This window comes from Acyrthosiphon pisum, chromosome A2, assembly GCF_005508785.2.
Source record: "Acyrthosiphon pisum isolate AL4f chromosome A2, pea_aphid_22Mar2018_4r6ur, whole genome shotgun sequence".
Classification (NCBI taxonomy): Eukaryota; Metazoa; Arthropoda; class Insecta; order Hemiptera; family Aphididae; genus Acyrthosiphon; species Acyrthosiphon pisum.
In genome coordinates this window covers 53,970,787-53,993,725 of record NC_042495.1, presented here as the reverse complement: position 1 = coordinate 53,993,725, position 22,939 = coordinate 53,970,787, and the positions used below count along the sequence as shown (strand labels likewise).

The 22,939-nt window shown below is 27.5% G+C and overlaps 2 protein-coding genes across 3 annotated transcripts; one reads left to right on the top strand and one right to left on the bottom strand.

The window, feature by feature from the left end:
* Positions 1-2,545: 2,545 nt before the first annotated feature.
* Positions 2,546-13,739, bottom strand: LOC100162670 (synaptic vesicle glycoprotein 2C). Of its 2 annotated transcripts, none has more exons than XM_001951089.5 (11): positions 13,578-13,739; positions 13,416-13,481; positions 8,600-8,761; positions 8,364-8,526; positions 8,174-8,292; positions 6,731-6,966; positions 6,472-6,620; positions 6,081-6,343; positions 3,497-3,656; positions 3,276-3,403; positions 2,546-2,976 (listed from the first exon to the last, which is right to left on the bottom strand). In XM_001951089.5, the coding sequence occupies exons 1-11, from the start codon at positions 13,597-13,599 to the stop codon at positions 2,906-2,908; spliced, it is 1,539 nt and encodes a 512-aa protein (XP_001951124.2). In that variant the 5' UTR covers positions 13,600-13,739; the 3' UTR covers positions 2,546-2,905. The 2 variants fall into 2 exon arrangements, with proteins under 2 accessions (XP_001951124.2, XP_016661316.1); XM_016805827.2 differs by having other exon boundaries at positions 13,416-13,523; positions 13,578-13,734.
* Positions 13,740-19,126: 5,387 nt separating this feature from the next.
* Positions 19,127-21,349, top strand: LOC100569810 (protein kish-A). Its single transcript, XM_003245621.4, has 3 exons — positions 19,127-19,374; positions 19,470-19,579; positions 20,941-21,349. The coding sequence occupies exons 1-3, from the start codon at positions 19,372-19,374 to the stop codon at positions 21,044-21,046; spliced, it is 219 nt and encodes a 72-aa protein (XP_003245669.1). The 5' UTR covers positions 19,127-19,371; the 3' UTR covers positions 21,047-21,349.
* The last annotated feature ends 1,590 nt before the right edge of the window (positions 21,350-22,939 follow it).

Here is a 22,939-nt window from a genome sequence, read left to right as displayed (position 1 = left end):
TATTAATACGTAATTTCACCGACATCGGGATGATGCGCTACGCGACGCGGACGATTGCTTATAAACAACCTATGCGGGTCTTATTACTTATTATATTAATACTACATAATTAAGATCGTTTCAAGTTAGAAAATTCAAGGTATAAAAAGACAGTTTTTATGAATTTCTAATTTAAAATAATTTGCTAAATTTCGTGATTTTGATGATTTTGTCAAAATTCTGACTTTAGACGCTCATAACAAATTAATGTGAATTGATGCTTATATTTAAAGACGCACAACAAAAAATTTAAAAAAACCCCATTATTGAAAAATGTTAAGCTTAATTATAATGTAGTTTTTGTTAAGCTCGCCATTTTCCTATTAGTTTTTCTCTTTAGATATAATAAATAGGTACATAACTGCAGCTCTTTCCCCGAGGACTGAAAAAACAACGTACATTTTGGTCAGCTGAGTGGTTCTTTCTTAACGTGAACAGAGTATTTGACAGATGTACCTAATTAATTATTAGTTTATAGTTGTATAATTTAAGTATATAATAAAACCAATAATATAAGTACAGCATAAAAAATGTTCTCACAAATCTATGAAAATAAATTTTCGAATCATTGATTAGGCTTCCATATCCTGCAGTTGTCATCATTTCTATAATAAAAACTAGTGAGATAATTATTATAATATTATCCCATAATAATCATATATTGAGTTACCGATTGAATCAAGCAGGTACCTAGTACCATTGATTATACATAGTATACTATGTACAAGTCCGGATTAAGACATTTTGAGGCCCAGGGGCCAAAGTTTTAAATGAGGCCCTTGTACGAAAAAAAATACATTAATGTATATAATGTGTTCCGGGGTGAAGTGACCAGCCGACGTCATATATAAGTATACCAAAAATGAAAAGAAATAGCCTTTAAAGATTGGGTCTAACTTTTTTATTTTTTTAAGTTATGGGCTAAACTTTTTTTTTTATCAAAATCATACATATCACGCATTTGTTTATGTATTTTCAAAAAATTTTAACATTTTTATGTTATTTTTTTTTAATTTTAAAGCGATTAAATTGTCCTATCAACACTCCAAAATACGTAATTGAACTAAAAATTCACTAATTATTTTTATTAAATTAAAAAAGTAGAAAAAAGTTGGAAAAAATTAGCATTTTTTAAAGGAAATCGTGTATTATTCCAAATAATTGATTACTTGGTATGGGGGTTTTTTTTTGTATTATTCTGCTAAATTATACTGAATAACACATTAATATACCTAGAATACCTTGAAAGTTTGGTTTTCATAATATATTCCTGTTAATCGTCACAATCTTAGTTTTCCTAGGATTGAATCGGTTAATTGGTCGTCATTCGTTTAATTTTATACTATCCGGTAAATTTTCGTTGTTATAATACAAAAAACAAAAACTCATAGTTAATAATAAATTATTTGGAATAATGTACAATTTCCTTTTAAAAATACTAATTTTTTCTCTTTTTTTAAATTTAATAAAATAATTAGCTCATTTCTGGTTTAATTGCGATAGGACAATTAAATAGCTTTAAAATAAAAATAAAATTACGTCAAAATTTTGAAAAATTTTGAAGATTCAATCTTTAAAGGGTATTTCTTCATCATTTTTGGTATACTTTCATATGACGTTGGTCGGTCACTTCACCCTGGAACATATTGTATATATTATTAATATTTTTTTTTTTTGTACAAGGGCCTCATTTAAAACATATTAGGTATATAGACACATAGCAATAAATAATGAATAATGTATTAATAATGTATCACTTAATTTATAAATTATAATTTACAAGCTTTTTTTTCTTTTTTTAGGTGATTTATTTAGTGTTACATAGCCTATAACGAAAAAAGTAATGGACAAATTAGAGGCCCCTAAATAAATTCCAACTTTCGAGGCCCGGGGGCCATGGCCCCCCCCCTGCCCCCCCTTAATCCGGGCTTGACTATGTATAATCAATGCTAGTACCTACAATATAAAGCCAATCCTTGAATTGGATCCCGAACAATTTATATTTGAATTGGCTTCGTAGAAACGGTAAAATATTATTATTTAACAAATGGTTCTCATATTAAACGCGTTTAACTTTTACGTTTTAATTTGCACTTGGCACTCAAATATACCTAGTATATTAGTCCAGTGCTGTATATTCTGTTATATATTATTATATAATATTATATATATTGATTTTATAGTCTTATCGAAGTAATAGTCGTAATCTTCTACAATAATCGATAATCATTGATTTATCATTACTTTAATTGTGTTGTTAATATTTCATGACATTCGGCAGTCATGTATTACTTTAAATTCAAAAATATGACACTGGTGTAAATTCAAGATAGTTACCTAATTTGATTGATACATAAAAATATTGGGCAATAAGTATAAGCCACGACAAATATAGTTAATTATACATTTATACCTATTCTAATACAATGACGCCGGGCGGTCACTTCATCACAGGACACATAGTATAACTTTTGTTTTAAAATGCAATTAAAAAAAAAAATACAAATGAAAAAGAGGATATTTATAGTTAAATAAAAAAATCATAGTCAAATACAATGAAACTTATGGCATATTTCTGCCAAAAAATAATTAAAATTAACATACAAATAATTTTTTATGGCAGAAAAATAGGCATTTTAATATTTTATATTGATTAAAATTACCTATAATATTATGTTTGCTTAAGTATAACTTTACAATCCACCATGTTATTTTGTACTAGACAGATTTTACATTTAAAAGTATAAAAATAAACTACACTGATCGATATGCTCAGAATCTGAAATTAAATATTGATGTTTACTAATTACATTTTTATATAATTATATAGTTGTAGGTACACTAAGCCCTAAGGATATAATTATTTCTAAATTACTCCGTCAATTACTATGTTGGTTCTTCCAGTTTTTGGTAATGTAAATACTAAGAAAGCTGAAACTAAACAGTAAATATTATGTAAAAGTAGGTATATGTTACAAATATATGTCTATATATACTTAACTAATTTATTTAAATAATTCATTAATGAAATTTTTTTTAACGTTTAAAAACTAAATCAATTTAAAGTTTAGACAATAGAATAGACCAGTTAATAGGTAGGTATGATTTATTGTGCATATGTGTAATGTGTAATGTGTATACTACATTACTACCCACCTATTTTTATTAATTTTTAGTCTATAGATTAATACATACTTAAATTAAATTATTGATGACTATACAAAATTTGTACTCACTTATCAAAAATGAGCTTGAAACAAATATTGGAACTATACAGTGAGCATCAATAAAAATTCCAATGAGAATATTGCCCAAAAGTGCACCAATTTTGCCAAACATAGTACCTATAGATGCAGCCATGCCCCTTAAAAATAACAACATACAATTTAAAATACATATTACATACTGGTCATACTGTTAGAATAATATTTTATAAATAGTTTCATGTAAACTTTACCTGTATTCAGTTGGAAATAACTCAACAGTAATGCAATATGTTAGGCTAATACCAATACTAGAAAAAGCTTCAAATATTGAAGATAATATAATATTCTCCATTGAAGAAGTAATAAAGTACAACCATGCTGCAGAAATACTGGATCCAAAGAAACTCAAAACTATAAGTTTAAAATAAAAATGTTTAGTAATTTTTCATACACATTACGCATTTGTGCAGTATAGAGTTATACTCTATACTGGTTAAGAATACCTTTTAAATGTATTCAGAATACGTATTTAAATACTTGTTGTAATATTTGTATTTAAAATACGTACTCAAATACTTTCTTTTAAAAATATTTAATTATAAATACAAATACCTTTTCAAAATATTTAAACAAATACTTTTTTTTAGATTAATAACTAATATCTTATATTAAAATTATTAACTACTGCCACCCATTAAATATTAAGAAAGACTATTTAATGATTCAAGATAAAAACCAATGTAACTAGTGGTGGTCAGTGTCTTGTGTGCCATGGTATATGGGAGGAGGAGCCAACGGGGGTTTACGTGTCCAGTCATTCTGTTATCTGCTTGTATTTTGGCGAAACCTTATTTATAAATTCTCAGAAATTAGAACCGTTATAAAATAATATTTCAGAAACAACATTTAAAATAGAACATTCCCAAATATTGGTAATTGGAATTTAGAGTAGACCACTAGAATAAAAAAAGTATTTACTTTAAATACTTTTAGTATTTACGAATACTTAATAAGATTACATTTATATCATAATAGGTGAATACTGTCAGACATTTATTAGTAGGTATTATTAAAAAATATTTTAAAATTTTACTTATTCTAACATTACATTTTGTAGTGTCATAAACTTAGGTAAGTAATAAATCAATTTATGTAGGATACTATAGACTTATAGAATTTTACATATTTTTACATATTTTACAATTTTACATTTAATACTACTTTTTTCCCAATTCTAACACTTATCGTTTAATATATCATTTTTATATAGTAAATAAAAAGAGATGTCTGAATCAAAATTAGATACTCAAGAATTTATTTGGTGTCATCTTTCTGCGAATAATATCCATGAATAATATAGACATATTTAATTGTAAAACTTAAATTAATATAAAATCTGAATAGTCTATAAAATCCAGGTGTTAGATACCTATTTGTCTTGCGTGGCTCATTTTGGCATAGGATAATGGATTTTTGTGATATACAATTTTAAAACAATAAATTATTGCATCTTAATTAAAGGATTCTTGGTTACATTTCTTCATTTCTTCAACACTTTACTCGATGTTTTTTTTGGTTAATACTTAATAGAAACTTCTGGGAAAATAAAAAAAAATACTTCAAAATACTAATTAGTCTCAAGTTCTAATTGATACTGTTACTTGAAAATTTTAAAACAATTGAACACAAAAAAAACATATTTTTAAAACCGCAATACATTCCATGAATCACGCAGACTCTATTATGAATATATCAAATTTATGATAGGAATGTTAATATGTTATTATAGTATGTAATTTATTTTACAATTATTAAATAATATATTACCTATTATAATTACATTTGAGAGCTGATAATCAGATTGATATTATTTAACCAATTTCGTCATTTATTTCGATGTTATTTTAAATTACTAAATTGTATAGATACAGTATACACTAAACAGAGGCGTATTTATATATCTACCACTTGTAGACCTGGGGAAAATTGCCACCCTTAAATACGATAAAATAAAATAAAATTTAAGTTTGTTTGTTTAGTTTGTCGTATTTTGATTAAAATCAGTACCTATTTGCAACATAGTCGCGAAATTCGTCGTTAATAACCCATTTAACTGGGTTTGTCACCAAAATGGTTTTATTTACTATCATATTAGTTAACTCATTTGATCTACAACTACCATCAGGTCACTAAATTAGTACTTTTTGTTGATATTTGACATTTGCATTGTTTAACAATTAACAAAACAAGTTGTTACAACTTACACTTAGTGTCATTATTAAGCCTGGATTATTTGGGTTCATGAATCCCTTCTCAACTTTAAAATTTCATACCCATTCATCACTTCTACAATTTATTTTAATAGCTACTTTTTTTTACGGTTATACCTATATGAGTGTAAACAATTTGTAAATTAGTTAATTAATAAAACTACTGACTAGCAAAATAAGTATTTAATTATTATGCATGCGTTTAAAAACCAATAAAAACACACACATTTTTATAATAAAAATAATACATACTTATTAAAAGCTTAATCATTTGCAAATATCAATTAATTACGAATTAATTATTTAATTATTTTTCATAGTACAAAGATTTTTATATTATTTTTTTGAAATTTCTTTTGACTGTGAAGGTACATAAAAAAGTGGGAAAAGGCGGGCCCCTCAAATCTATTGGGCCAGGTATCGTGCTCCCGCTCCACTGACTTTTTAATCCGGGTATTGGACTCATTTTACAATATGGTAATTGATAACTGACTATATACCATTAATAAAATTAAACGCTTATATTATAATATTATATGACTACAAATTTAAAATGTTCAATAACCTGTAAAAAATCTGAGTCCAAGTTTATTGATAAATAGTGGTACTACGAGACTCGTAGGTATGCAAGCAACGCCAATGATCATTATGTTCATATATACGGAATGGTCAATATGATCATCACACTTTACATCCTTCACTTCTGGTTCAACTACATACATGGATACAATTTCGCACATGGTTGTTTTATTTTGGATATTTGAATATGTTTCATACCATCGAAATCTATTCATCAATTCCGGGAACCACAGTATTAACATATAGTAACTGCAAAATAATATAGCATATAATTAGAAAATTCTGAACACGTGATTTGTTGTTAAATTTTATATAGTTACTCATAATTCATATAGGTAGGTACCTATATTAGGTATATAATATGTCCCAATTGTTACCTGGTAGTAGCACAAAAGTGTATAATGCATGTAACTATAGCTATAATTTTGAATTTCGATGTAAACAATTCTATAGTACTCTCATAAAGCCCTTCAAAGAAACCATTATTTGATTTGTCATTAGAACTTGGCATAATTATTGAAGTCACCTAAAAAATCAAACAGAATAAACTGTAAATAATATGTATAATGAACATTGAACAGTAAGTTATCGATAAATCTAATTATACACCAAGGAAATATTGCAATTTAATCTTACGGGAAATTTATCATTTGAGTTACTATTCCATCTGTGAACAAATTTTAAGCAATTTATTGTTTCTTTATGTTTACCCTGAGTGAGTAAAAACTTTGGACTTTCAGGCATTTTCATTATTAAAAATGCTAATATTATACTCGGAAGTGAACACACAATTACAAAAAGATTCCATGATTTAAACAAAATGTATTCATTTTCGATTCTAAATGTCTGTGGTATAATTAACCATGCTATACCTGAAATCAAAAATATATTATAAATACAATACTATTTTAATTGTATGATTAATTATAATTATGTAGTAAATTTCTAATTGCCAATCAGAAATATTCAGATAAATATAGATAAACTGTCATTAAAAACTAATAAGACCTAATGGCTAATACGAATTGAGAGTTATTTGATTTATCATGTTAATGTTTTCAATTTCCACATTGCAACAATATATCTATAGTTATGATTAGAGAGCGGATCTTTAGGATTTTACATATTTTTATTGGCTTTATGCAGCTTTACGAGAGTGAAAAATGAGGACGATTTATCCATCACAGAGTTCGCAGGAAAAAATTTATTTTGCATATTAAAGCATATTTTGGACATTGGAGAATATTTAGCCTATTTTTCATATTTTAGAATATTTCTTATTATTGTTCATAAAAATATCATATATATTGTTAATTTATCAATTTGTGATTTTTCCAACAACATTTTTTTCTAGGAAAAAAATATTTCATATTATAAAAAATGATAAAAATTAAAAATCATTCAATTATCGAATTGTTTGTAATAAAATTGGTAATGTTGATCATTCTGTTATTCTCAATCCATTATCGTACCATAGATTATAAATTTATAATATAATAGATCGTATTTGATAACTGATAACGCGATAAGAATGATTTTTAATAATTTATTTTTTATATATATATATACCTATTTCATTATATTCATATATCTATGAACTGTTTTGTATTTTTTATAATTAAATATTTTACGTTACAAAAGGAATGGTGGATAAGTTATTTATTGTTTTTATTGAACTATTTTCGAAAAAAAAAAACATATTATTTGCATATTTATAAGTTTAAAGCATATTTAGAGAATATTTTAGGGTTTTTTAGAGCATATTAGCATCATATTTTAAGCTTTTAAGAACCTAAAAATCCACTCTTTAGTTATGATATATGATTAAGTATAAAAAATGTTAAATATAATAATAGTTACATATCTATTAAGATGTCACCACATATCCGCTTTTTATATAGGGAGGGGGTTTGATTTAAATAACTTTAATGGTAATAATATTGAGAAAAATACTAATTCAAAGTAGGTAACTTATACAATAAATGGTCCAATTTCAGTACCTACTATATACCATTCGTTGTTTAGAACACTGTAATTACGAGATAACAATTACATAAATTATAAATAATAAATTCTTACATGGAAGCAATATTATGCCACTTGTCCAGAACATTTCCATCCAAGATAAAAATTTTTCTCGATATTTGATATTAAGAAACTCCACAAGGTATGAAAAGAGCGTTGTTGAACCGGATACTCTATAACAATAATATTTTAATAATTTATGTATTAAACATTCTTAAATTGTATAACAATATATTTGGTATACCCAAATCCACTTAAAAGTCTACAGAATATAAATATTGAATACACCTGCGACACGCTAGACAAGATGTTAAAGAAACCATCCATCAACATACATATTATCAAAGTAAATCTTCGGCCCTTGGTGTCTGCCACATAACCCCAAATAAAAGATCCCATTAACATTCCTAAAATAGAATAAAAACATTATTATTGTCCATTGAATAAATTTGGTAAATTTTATATTAAATATTTAGGTACCTATCATCATTGCTCCATTTAGAAGGCCTTTGTGAGAAGAAGTCATTTGAAAATCACATTGAGCTGATGGTATAATAAATGATACTGATGTCACACTAAAGGCAACTGCTATGTAAAGCGATCCACATAGGAATAGTATGTAATAATGAAAATATCCAAATCCTGTTGTTGTAAAAATGTGTTAGGTTATTATTTATTTTAAAATAGATGACATATATGTTATCCATATAACACATATTGAACACATAGATATTGAACACGAAGACATGGAGTATATTGTATACTGCTGATCAAGGTGTATACACCTTGCTGCTGATCTTTATTTCACATAGGTAGTACAATGTTTTCCTAGAGCACTATTAATTCCCTTACAAGTCAATACGCTATTAAACAGGAATCCTTAGACTACAACCCTGGTCTATGGTCATAAAATGAACGTCCCGACATAAGTATGTTGTAGAGCAGTGGTTTTCAACCGGTGGGTCGCGACCCATTTTTGGGTCGCGTAGGCTTTAAAATTGGGTCGCGAAATAATTTTCGGGACCGGTACCTTTTAGTTTTTACGGTTCCGGTTCCGGTTCCGGTACTTAATTATTTTATAAAGAGGTTCTGGTTCCAGTTCCGGTTTATGACAATTTTTATTTAAGGGTTTCGGTTCCGGTTCCGGTTCCAGTATGGAAAATTAATTTAATAGTTTAAGTTAGGGTTCTAGTTAAAACAAGTATTAAACAATTACAAAAAATTATATATTTTATTTATGCTTTATGTTTTATATACCTATAGGTACATTAAAAATATTTAAATAATTTAACATTGGAAAAACATGTTTTTTTAATTTAAAAATAATGCTATAATGGTTCCGGTTATTTGAAAATATTGAAATTCGGTTCCGGTTCGGTTCCGGTTCTCAATATTTTAAGGGTTTTTGGGTTCCAGAACCGGTTCTTTTCGGTTCGGTTCCAGTCCCTAGTCGCGATACTTCTTATTATTAAAATAAAAAATAAGTTTAATAGATGAAATAAATAAAAATGCAGTTTATATAATCTATATTCTATAATATAATGGATACCAAATCACAGTATATTCAGTTTATTCAGTTATAATAGGTATTACTGTACAATGTAGGTATTAAGCAATTTTAGCTTTGTTTTCGTTTTTCTATAAAGCTTACGTGGGTCGCGAAAAATGTGGGCCTAAAAAAGTGGGTCGCGAGTCCAAAAAGGTTGAAGACCCCTGTTGTAGAGTACGAGAATAGGAGGCCACCCTAATAAGCGCTGAATAGAATCAAGGGCACAGTCAAGGTGGAAGGGGCTAACGGCCCCCTCCCCCTCAAAATATTTGGCCCCTAAAATTTTGATAATTTTATTAGGATTTTATTTATCGACTTTAAATTATGATATAAAAAAATATCAAGTATCGAAATTGAAACATTAGGTATGACATAATGTTACATATTTTATACCTGCCATTCCGGGAACCGGGAGATGCCTCTGTTATCTATCATTATTTGTTATCATTGCCACGTCGACATATTTACATAGTATATGATTATGACCATTTTTTGGAGGACGCATTTTACCGATTCCGCGTCTCTCATCGAAACTGTGTAAGCATATTAAAATATTACAGACGAAACCGGAAATGTCTCAGATAACATTTTTATCGATACAATTCGGTTTAACGTAGACTGCAACTGGTATTGATGGGTTTGCAAATTTAACATTACATCTTATTACTTATTTATTATAGTAAATATACTATAACTTATAAGTCTATAACTAGTATTGTCGTACAACTGACAACTGTTCAAGTCGACATCATTGGTTTTTCGCTAGCTTATTTTTTGTTATTGTTTATTGTTTATTAAATACTATTAATATTAAAAAATTATTAATTGGCACATTTTCTAAGCCTCAACTATTCTTAAAAAGGTTAATCGCCCCCTACCCCAAAATGAACACCTATTTACGTGTCTGGTTTGATCGTTACCTATTATAATACTTATGATAATGTTCGGTCGTTTGGTTGCTGGCCTCACTAAATCTGTCGACTGACGATTTTTGGCAGTTAGCAGCCAGGTCCAAAATATATCGTTATAATTAGTAGTTCGTTGGAGTCATCAGGCCTATTGGCTATTAGTTATTACTACGACATTTAGTTTATCACCATGACGATAACTCGTAGATATGTTTGGCTTTAAGTCGATAAGAGCCCAGAGCACAAGTTTATTATAATATATCGTAATAATAGATATATACTATGTAGGCTAATAGACTATAGAGTCAGTCAGTCAGGTTCTCAGGTCGTTGTGAGTACAACGAGTTAAACGTTCCTTGGTTGACATTGACGTCCGAGATAATAGTCTTTAATACAATATTAATTAGAGAACTAATACATATTTTAAATGCTAAAAACCGAGGAAGTTTCTCTACTAAATAATAGTTTTAAAGTGTGCTAAAAAACTCTGTCATTGAAATGGATCTGTTATATTTGAGCAAAATTATAAATGATAGTATACGAAAAACGATTCTTGGTATCACATCTCACATGTCAGTCTTTATTGCTAAATATATTTTATATTATATTACTACGACCATTAGCCCAGTTTTTCAAATGCTCCGCATGTAGTGGGTCGTGGCAGGTTTTTTTCACTGCATTGGTGTGTGCCTTACTTCAGAGAACACTGTACCCGCATGCGTATTGTCTCCGTCTTATAAACGAATAAAATAGCAAAATGTACGTTTTGATTTTTTGAATAATCCATTCAACTCTATCATGATTATAATGATTAGATTGAATTGACTTAGCTATTATCAAATTTAGAAGTAAAAATATTATTCAGTGAATCTCGTAGGTTTTTATATATTTTTATTTTAAAGCGAGTTATGAGCATTTTAAAATGTTCAAACAATTTATAACTATAATTTTTCCCTTAGTCAAAGTTAAAATCAATGCAAAGTTACCACTACACACTAGTTGAATCAGTGAAGATTATAGCATAATGGGTATTTAAGGGATACGCATAACGCCGTCTCTGCAGAAGCGTTGTAAATGTTTCACATTGGTAGTTACTCTTGAGAAACTAATTTTTATTTTTACTATACTTAAAACTCGAGAGACAAAATTAGACGTCTAGTAGTATTCAATATCTCACAACAGCTAGTATTATTACAATTTGTTAAATCATTTTTATTAGATTTTTTAATTCTTTTCTTGAAATACGTAATATAGATAGGTACACAATAATAATATATAATGTTATATTAATTCTTGCTTTTTTTTGTTTATTTTATTTTTTTTGTTTAATTTTTTCTACGTCATGGTATACCAGTAATATAGGCTATAATACATATAGGCAATAGATACCTTTTATTTATTTGAATATGTTTATTATATTATTCTATATGTTTCATAATTTGAAATCGATAAGAAAGTGATAAACTAATAACATAATATAAATTTTAATATTCTTAGAGGGGGACAAATGAAGAATTAATAATTATTAATTATACCTACCTATTATACGTAATATATTATTATTATATTCAGTTATATTTAGTACATTAAACACGACGTACCTACATATAATAATATATGTAATATGTGGATACATAATAATATTTCGTGTACCTATTAAGTAATAAATAAATTGCATCTAAATCTAATAATCTAGGTATTGCGTATAATATTACTATACCTACTAGAAATTATACTGACTTTACGGAGGTTATAGGTTATTGTTATTAAAAACGACACCAGAAACACATACATACACACTCCCACACGCATGCATATTGCATATTATTTTAAGTGTATAATAATATTTTAAATTTGTGTAGGCGTTACTGACGATATTATTAGTATGGTAGACGTACGTATATAAGCACATCTGTTGCTGCGGTATATAGTTGGGCGGTTGACACTATAATATAGTTATTGGAATATGTCTGAATATTTATTGTTATTATTAGTATCACCGGCGACTGGCGATTTCCCGCCTGCAGTGGGATAATAATATAACGCAACAATACATCATTTAAAAAAAAGAAAAATTTAATATTTAATTTTTTTTATCAGGATTAAATGCTTCGACTGCTAAGGTCATTGCCTACAAGTTTTTCATTGACTTACATTTTACAAATAGTTTTACAATGTTGATAAGATGTTAAAAGTAAGTGTATATAGGTATCTACATTGTTATTTATATTTAAAATATATTTTATTTTATTAATTTATATTTTGTATAATATTATGTTCCTATAGGTACCTATGATATCCTGTATCCATATCCTTCGCAAATACAAATATCGAGTAACGATCGTCGGCCGTATTGTTTTTGGAAAATATCCGACAACTTGTGATACCTTATAGTATCAACCCTATATAGGTTATTAACTATCTATATTATATATTAATATGTATTCAGGTATTTTTGTGTACCTAAAGCTGCAGCGTCATCGTGCGTGATCGTGATACGGTAATATTATATAATATACATTGTAGCAAAAAACAGGACTATACGTCGTTATAAAAATGTGTTGAGTACTTTTTCGAGATAACACGCACAAGTAGCTACCTATACACTAGTGAGTACTTATCATGGACTATGAATTAAGATATCTTAGTCCGTGGTACCTATCAGTGAGATGTACTCTCGAGTCTCGAGACCTATATATGTATTACCAGCAACACAATTTATTGTGACACAATTGCGTGTGTGAATTAAAATAATGTAATAATGGTTCGATTCGTGTAATTATTATTAGTTTATTACCTATGAGTTAGGTTTTTTTTTATTAATTTTGAATCGACTTACCGACCATTTCGATTGCCTTGTCCAGATGTACAGGATGGTTAAGAAGACTCGTACTGTCAATGACTTCTGAAATACCAAACGATTTAAGTGCCTACATAACTTTTGAATCTACAACAAAATTATAAAATTATCCTATAGCTGCTGTCAAAAAACCGTATTTACCTTTCGAATTATCTTTTTCCATTTAAAATGCAAGAACATGTGTAAGAATAAATAAAAAATAAAAGTATTAAAAAAAATACTAGCAATCACAATAGCTTTGAAATCGTTATTAATTTCTTTTGGTGTTCGGACCTCGGACGTACAATATAAAATGATATACCTAGCTATTAATTCATTAAGTGGGAGAAACATGGTGTGGTATAATATAGAAATATTTTTATCATTTTTTTTTTTAACGAGCGACGTCCACGATATATTGTACACCTCGGGGTCGGCGGAAGACGCTATACAGATAAACATCACGTCATGCTCGATGTTACAATATTTTATAAATCTAAATAATTTAACAAATAATAGTAATACTGACTTATTGTCTATGGACTATAATGTATTTGTATAACTGTATAAGGTAGTTATATTTAAATCTCTATTATAACATACTTACTTAATATTTAATAACCTTATATTTTATTCTTATAGTTTTAGTAGGTATCTACATATAATTATATATGATATAGAATATATCTATATATTATTATTTTTAATTTTTATTATATTACTATATTATATAATAGCTGGTACATTTATACTGGATTTGAGGATATTATCCTTTATAATGGACAATATTATTGTTAGAAGTACTAAATATTAAAATTAATAAACTACCTAAACAATGTAAAAATATGAGTTTGTTTGTAGATGAATACTTAAATCATTTTAGGTACAACTTAAAAGAAAAAAAAATTTTAAATGTAGTAATTTAAATCATAGTTATGTACTTATGTACTAAATAATATGTGATAGATGGAGACAGCAGATCACCACTGTCTATTCCAACCATTTTCATGCAACAACTTACAGTGGGTTAGTGGTTACCGAATACCTAGTTAAGATCACAGTCCCCTCTTATAGGTTATTTATATCGTCTACGATAACCGGTTTACCGGTAAAAATCTCCGGAACACTTATAGCGTTACTATCAAAATATGACATATTATTGTGTAAATAAATACAAGGTTTAACTTAAATTAAATCCTTTTAAGAGCGGGCCCTACCATTCAATAGAATTCTTAGGGCCAGTATTACAATCATCGGTTACTTCGATTACGCTTAACCGACTGATAACAGATTTTATTACCGGCCGAATTCGGCCGGTTAGGAGTCGGTTAAATTTAACGGCAGATGGTAATACTTAGTGACTGTTTTATTTCGATTTAGAAAATGTAAATATCCTTTTTTAACGTCTAAGTACAAACGAATCTGACAAAATATATTGACATAATAATGTACGGGTGATGCCAGCTCGTCATCGTGACATCGTGATTATCGAAAATCGTTTTGCATATTTATTAGCTACCCATTCAATGTGCGCGGTTAGATACGGATCAGTAGGTATCTGCGTTATGCTTCCTTCTTAGAAACCAAATCTTAGCTAAATTGTGTGAAGACGAATACTGAATATTTTCTAAAAGATGCGGATTAAAAACTATTTATATACATGGATCATTATACGGACGTCTGTAATACAAACGAAATGGCAAAATGCGTTTAAATTACGTACGTACCTATAGGTAAAAGTAACCTTTTACTAAAAGTAATGAGCAAAGAGGGTTTCCGATTTCGCAAATGGATGCATAGGCGAAATTTCAATAAAAAACTGAGAGTGTTTAAGCTCTGTATGACTGTATCTTATATGGGCATTTAAATTAAATTATAACTATGATAGGCATTATGAATTTTTTGAGCAAACATTTTTTATAACAATTTAACATTGAATACTTAGTTTATTACATTTTATAAAAATTAATAAAATAGGTAGTCAATTTTAATTTATTAAAAATTGAAAACATCTGTTTTATATTTTATTCACAAAATATGACAAATAAATATTAGTATACCTATTATAGTATAATATACTATATATTACCATGTGGCATAATGGCATAAACCATACACGATCACACATACTGTCGGAAACTTGGAACTCATAAGTAAGCACCGACTGACAAGTGGTTATTTCGTTAATCGTTATTAAGTTTTTGTCCGAATTAGATGTGGGCACGGGAATGTTTATATTAGTAAATACTAAATAGGTACTCGCGAATCGCGATACAAAAATTATCGAATCGTAAAGTCGCTGCTGAACGTGATACATGATAATAATATAACCCTATTATAAAGGTCAATATAATAATAGATCAATGAATATAACCGACCATGACGACCAGGTTTAGTAGAAGATAAACATTGGAAAATAATAATTAATGTTCTATAAATAGATTTGAACTCGACAAAATTACAATTGTGCAGTTCATTGTTTCATTCATTACACTCTGATAGCCTGATGTCTGATGATAAACCGTTTTTGGTTTCTTATTTGTTGTAAGGAGAAGTTTTGATACATAAACACAATAATTATTAGAGGGTGGTAATTTTAAAACTGGGAGTAATATAAACAAAATTAAAATTAAAAATATTTTTTTACGTTCGGCATGTTGACTCGCACTTCTTGCCATCGAGTCATTTTGTACCGGTTTACTGTCACTCATCTTGTTTGAGGCTATGACTATAGACATTTTAGATTCTGAGCGGAGCTAGGAAGCTATTGGTTTTACAATGGTGTTTATTTATTTATTTTTTTATATCCTGTATACAATATTTCTACCAGAAGGAGTGCTTCGATTTCAACATATAGTACCTTATTTTTTAGCAAATTGGATCAAGATGGTACTTTAAAGAGGTCATTTTCCGATTTTCTCAATAGTTATTTAATGCCACAGGAAAAACCACCGAAAAATTATGAAAAAACGCTAAAAATGTAATTTTAGTTTCTATTGCTTTGTTAATCACCATAGAAACGAATAAAAAATTATAATATTATAATATAAATTCAACTTACATGATAAAATAAATAATAACAATATAAAATATCCAGGCTGACAAACCGTCTCCGCTCAGAATCGTTTTTCTTATACAATGATATTTTATCATTGAATTCAAGTCTAATAAAACCCATTATATAATGACCCACTTGTAACCTACTGTACAGCAGAATGACATCCACTTACCTGCTTTTTAACATTTGAGTAGGTAGTAAAATGTTTTTAATATTATTGTTAGGAAACACTGAAACAGTACCTATTGAGTGTATAACTTGAAACGGTCAGTCGCTTGTATTAGAACATCGAAATAATAAACGATAAATACTAAAATAAGTCTTAAACTCAATAGGTACCTAAGACGGAAAACAAAAAAATTAGCCTCGTCGAATACTTAGCTCCAATCAGTCTTTTACCAACTTTAGATAAATTGTTTGAACAATTAGTTCCCCTTCGAAATTAACCAGTCCTGTAAAGTATTTAAGTAAAAGTATTTGAGTATTCAAATACTTTTTAAAGTATTGAATAACTTTTTAAATACTTTCAGCATGAAGTATTTTGAATAGTATTTTAAATACTTTTTGGTATTGAATACTTTTGTTTTTTATTTCGAACATTTTATTTTTATTATTAATTTTATTTACATTTTATTTTTGTCAACTACAATAATAAAATAATAGTTTTATTTAGTATTCTGTATTTCTGTGTTAGCTGAAGCTGAAAGTTTTTGAAAACCAGATTTCTAAAAATAGTCATTAAATAAGAAAATTCCCTTTAAACTATTAGCTAACTTTTAGACAACCTACTACCTATGTGTTTATATTACGATAATTAGAAGCCCACTTGAAAAACCAAAAGTATTTGAAAAGTATTCCAAATACTTTTTCAAAGTATTTGAGTAGTATTTGAAATACTATACAATTAAAGTATTTGAGTAGTATCTTAAATACTTAAAAAAAAAATTTATTTGAGTATTTACTCAAGTACTTTTTAAAAGTATTCTTTACAGGACTGAAATTAACCTATGGGTATCTTACAAGAGCACCAAATTATACCTTACACTTGGTTGGCTTACGAGTTACGACCTAGACACACTATATGGTACATTAAGTCTATCCACTCACCGCTACAATTCCTTAACGGAAATAAAGCAACTTTGTACTGGGCTCTTCCTAGATACTAACCAGGCGTTTGACAGAGCATGGCACGATGGCTTGATTTTTAGATTAAAAAAGGTGAGAAGTCAATGATTACTACAAAGTAAATTTGATGATATTAATGTGAATAAAATAATATATTTACCTATTTACGTGGAGCATTGTTTTAAATTTTCAATCCTTAGCTATAAAAGTTGAACATTTTACAAATTTTTAATTTTTAAATTTGATAAATTATGTAAAAATTAGCACTCAAAATAAAAAAAATTTTTTTATGTATTTTAAATTTTTTTCAACTGCTACTGTAACAATAAATCAGGAGACTTGTATTAAATTTCCATGCTTTTTGACCCAACAAATTAAAATTTATTGACATTTATTGAAAAAAAAACTAAAAAAATTGAAAATGGAAAATGTCCGTAAAAGGCTCAAAATGGAGTCAAAATATTTTGAACATTTTATCACGTATAGGAATTGATAAAATAAATATATGGTGTAAATTTCAAGTATCTACAGTCATTCGTTTTTGAATTACCGCAAAATAAGAAATTGCCTACATGAGAAATCGAGTGAATATAGGTTATTCACAGTATCCAATCTTGTAAAAATTTAACTTCAAACGTTCATAAAAATTTAATTTTACTTTCCGGTAGACATTTTTTGTTTGCTAAAGGTAGAAAAACTTATGGGGATTATTGTATTACATTTTCAAATCTTAGATAAAAAAATTAAAATTTCTAAGAACTTCTAGCTCAAAATAATTTGCACATTTTCGTGATTTTTACGTATTTTGTCAAAATTCAAACTTTACATACTCTTAAAAATAATTGTGACTGTATTTTGAATATTTTTAATAACTGTCATTGTTAAAATATATTAGGAGCCTTTTATGGAATTTTCAAGTTTTTGACCCAACAAATAAAATTGAATTTACATTTATAGCAAAAAAATTTAAAAAATTGGGAACTGAAAATGTCCGCTTAAAACAAGTCAAAATATTTTGAAAATTAGAAAATAATAATATAAACATTAAGTGAATACGTCATGTATCTAGGGTTTTTGTTTTATAGCTACACCATAAACCAAAATCAATTTTTTTGAAAACCGATATTTTGCGTAAAAATTACCGTTTTTTCTTAATTTTTGTTATGTTTTTCCCTGCGCTTTTGAAAACTAATGAGAATTTTAAAATATGTTGACGTCCCGAATGCACCAACCAGATTCAATTTATAGATCCCAATATGGTCTTTTATTAGTACTAAATTTCCTCCCCCCCAAATGAAGTGTCCGGAGAACGCCACTGTGTACGAGGTACAAACTACGAAGTACCTATTCTAAACTATTATACATTTATACATGGGATAATGCTGTAATGTAGATTAGTGTATTATCACAGAATACATTTTATTTTTTATTCTGTGATAGTACTATCTTAAATCGTGATAATGTGTAATTTTCTTATCAATGAACGTATCAATATTCAATGATCCATACGACAAGACGTGACAACAGTCGTGAACAGAACAGTATTCACTATTCAATAATAATAATATTGTTCATGAACATAATGACATTACGACCTATACCATAGCTATGCCGCTATGATACAGCTCATCAATTAATTGGTTTGTTGTTGATGAGTGACGAAGTTTAGTTTTAAAAGTTTTTAATTAAAATTGTATTTAATGAGAATTATTTTCTCTAATTATAGTTTTAGCTTAAGTTTTGATACTAATTAAATAATTCAAAGCTGTAATCATGGTAAAATATCTTTACAATATATTCTTAAATACATTTATTCTGTATTGGTAATTATTTTAATTTGTTATAATTACTAATCAATGTTTTTATTTCAGTTGGCGATATTCAATTTACAAAGTCTTTTGACAATTTTATTGTTGTCAATTTGTACATGCACTTATTTACGACAATTATTACCAAGTATTATCGATAGGAATAAAGTTGGGTAAGATAAATAAATATTATTAAATCAAAACATTTTGTTTAAATTTTTGTTCACTGTTATAATGTATTGAATACTTTTATTAACTATCCTTAAGTTACAGAATTCACTTTTTCATCTAAATCTTAAACTATGTACGTCAAAACTATCGAAAAAAATATCCACTAAATAATTTACAGTAAAAAAAGTGGTTCTCATTTCAGAAACAGAAGCTTTATTTCCTCAGGACACTCCTTAAGAGGACGCTACACCCGCATGCATTGTCTCCGTCTTACAAATGCACAACCATAGGCGCAAATAGGGGGGGATTTAGGGGCTAAGCCCTCCCAAAAATGTCCACAGCCCCCCAAACATTTCCTACATTTTGTCTTAAGCTTATTCAATATTATCAAAATAAGGCTTTAGCCCCCTAAATCCCAAATGCTATTTGCGCCTATGTGCGCAACATAGCAAAAACTGTTTTGCGCGGGACAACTATGCTCCCTCTGCATTTATAGTAGAATTACCAAAATTCCACAACGCATAGGAACAACTAAATGTGTCCTAGCGTTTTTTTTTATTTGGATAACATGAATACAATTAAAGTTATCAGTTTGAGAACATTATATTTTTTCTTTTTTTCGTTTAATTATTAAAAATTATTGGTAAGTGCTATCAAAAAAAAACAAAAAATGCTACAACACAGATCAATTTCTTTCTTATGTGTTGTGGAATTTTAGGTAATTCTACTATAAATACAGAGGGAGCATAGTTATCCCGTGCAAAACAGTTTTTGCTATGTTGTGCATTTAGTAAGATGAAGACAATGCATGCGGATGTAGCGTCCTCTTAAGGAGTTTAATTTTTGTATTTAATTTATAATATTAAAATAACTTCCAGTACCAATATAAAGAATTTTTAAGATTCACTTAAAAATGTAAAACTAAATTATTTAATGTTGATAACCACTATATTATAATATGTGACGTGTTCACTTAAATCAATAAAGTGTTTATTGTTTAATGTACTTCACCTTTGTTGCGTTATAATACATTATTATAAGTCGCTTACAGGAACGACTATAAGTTCATGTGGAGCCACGTTAATACTTTACATTTCAACAAATAAATAGTAAACAAAGAACTATATTTTATTTTGTAATCTAACATAATCAACAAATTGAAATATTAATTTTTTAAAGACTTAAGGAGCATTGAGTATGAGTTCCTAAATCACTATCTCCCTGGGAAATCTGGAACAAATAGCCACCCAAATAAAGATATAAATAAACATTTTACGGAATGCTATTAAACCTTCTAACCATATAATTAAATTTAAGATTTATATTTTATAATAATATTGATCTATACATTTTTCTTTTTTAGACCATTGGGAACGTTTTGGAAGTTAGCAAGAATTGGAGAGCGGAAAAGTCCATATGTATCATTTTGTTGTATTGCAATGGCTTTCAGTATTTTATTTTGGACATGATAGTAATATTTTTAATAACATTTAATTTTTACATGTTATTTTATATATTTTTTTGGCATAAAATTGGTTTGAACTCAAATCTTAATGTTCTATATCATACTCATCTAATTTGTTATAGGATAAAAATGTTAAATACATTTTCTAGATGTTTTTAATATTGTATCCAGTTAAATTATTTCAAATAATAAAATAATAATTTAAAATACTCATTCCTAAAGTTATTCTGTTCTTTTATGAAAACAAAACTGTCTATATTTTCTTTGTGACAATAAAAATAAAAAATAAATTAAATTTACCTATTGAGTAATTGTATTTTTTTGAATTTATGATTTCTGTTTATAATAAATTTGATTGTTTAACCACCTATAAAATAATATATAAAACCAATTAAATTAAAAAAAGATTATTATACCCAGTACCTACTAACACTGCCAAAAAAAATATTATTTTCCTTTAATAATTATAATAAATATGAAAATCTTAGTTTGTTATAAACTGATAATAATGAGTATATTGTTTTAATAACTACAATTTTAAAATAAACCAGCTAAATATAGTTTTTAGGTTCACTCGGTGGTTGATGGGGGGGGGGGGGGGGGTGAGAAAAACTATTGAATGAAGCGACTGCTTCATGTAAAAGTGGAGATGAGTATCTTAATAATTGACTTGTTTACAATAAATTCACAAATACGGAATAATATAAATATTTTTATGAATTTGGTTTGGTGGTTGAACTAACCATCTATTAAAAACCTTTTTTTTTGTAGAAATTCTTTTATTTATAATTGAATATAGTATAATATGTGAGTAAGTACGTAGGTAACTTTTTAATTTCATTAACACTTGCAGAAGTCTCATATAACTGTTAATACATTTTTTTTATATATTCATTACCTTATATGTGAAACCTTGGTTTAAATTTTCAATCCTTAGCTATAAATATTGAACATTTTACAAATATTTAACTACAAGCATTTGCAAGTTTTCTCGATTTTGATTAATTTTGTAAAAATATAAACTATAAATGCTTATTAAAAAATAACGACTATATATATTTAATATTATTGAACTGCTAATATAATAACAAATTATGAGGAGCCTTGTATTCAATTTTTAATAAATATGCTTATATGCATATTTCATAAATATTATTTTTATTTTTGTGTAAATAATTAAATTATACAATCCGTCAACACTATATCTGGTTATTTTACACAATTATACCTATATATCTTTGTTCACAGCGAGTCTGAGTCAATACTATTCAATACATCACACACATTTGACATTTGTTTTCTTGAGCGATCGTTTTATACCAATAAAATGTACCGTTTGTCGTCACATTCAAATTTGTTTCTTAAAAATAAGTTGTTTATGAATTATGAAATATACACTTATGCACATGTATAAATGCATAATCGTACAAGCTATAAAATCTTCAGCCTTGGTTCAAAATAATGCATATATTTTTCAAAATACATGAATAATTCCTATATTACACGGGTTAAAGTAGCAACCCTAGCGTACGCAGAGCAGCCTGTGGCCGTTTAATACTTTAATCGTGCGAATCATTCACAGATTTCTATATATATATAATATATAGAAGTATGTGGACTCATTTCGGGACGTTATTAGAAGCGGAGTTTGGTCTCCCTATTCTGTGTTCTAGTCTTCATGTTTTTAACCATGCTATAAACAATAATTATTTAACTATTGTCATTGGTTATAAATATATGATAATATAGGAATTATAGTTTATTATATATTTTATACTCAATGACAAATTGTTAAAACTTACATTCTGTGATGACACCATATAAAATATTATAACTGTATTTATAAAATGCTATTATTATAATCGTGAGGGGGTTGGTAAAGTAGATTTGTTCCAAA

Excerpts from the sequence above, each read along its gene's own strand:
- LOC100162670 (XM_001951089.5), bottom strand. The coding sequence starts at position 13,599 with ATGGAAAAAGATAATTCGAAAG. Across the intron at positions 6,621-6,730 it reads ACTCAAATGATAAATTTCCC|GTGACTTCAATAATTATGCC; the intron begins GTAAGATTAAAT and ends TTGATTTTTTAG. Across the intron at positions 3,404-3,496 it reads TTATTTCCAACTGAATACAG|GGGCATGGCTGCATCTATAG; the intron begins GTAAAGTTTACA and ends GTTATTTTTAAG.
- LOC100569810 (XM_003245621.4), top strand. Across the intron at positions 19,580-20,940 it reads ATCGATAGGAATAAAGTTGG|ACCATTGGGAACGTTTTGGA; the intron begins GTAAGATAAATA and ends TTTCTTTTTTAG.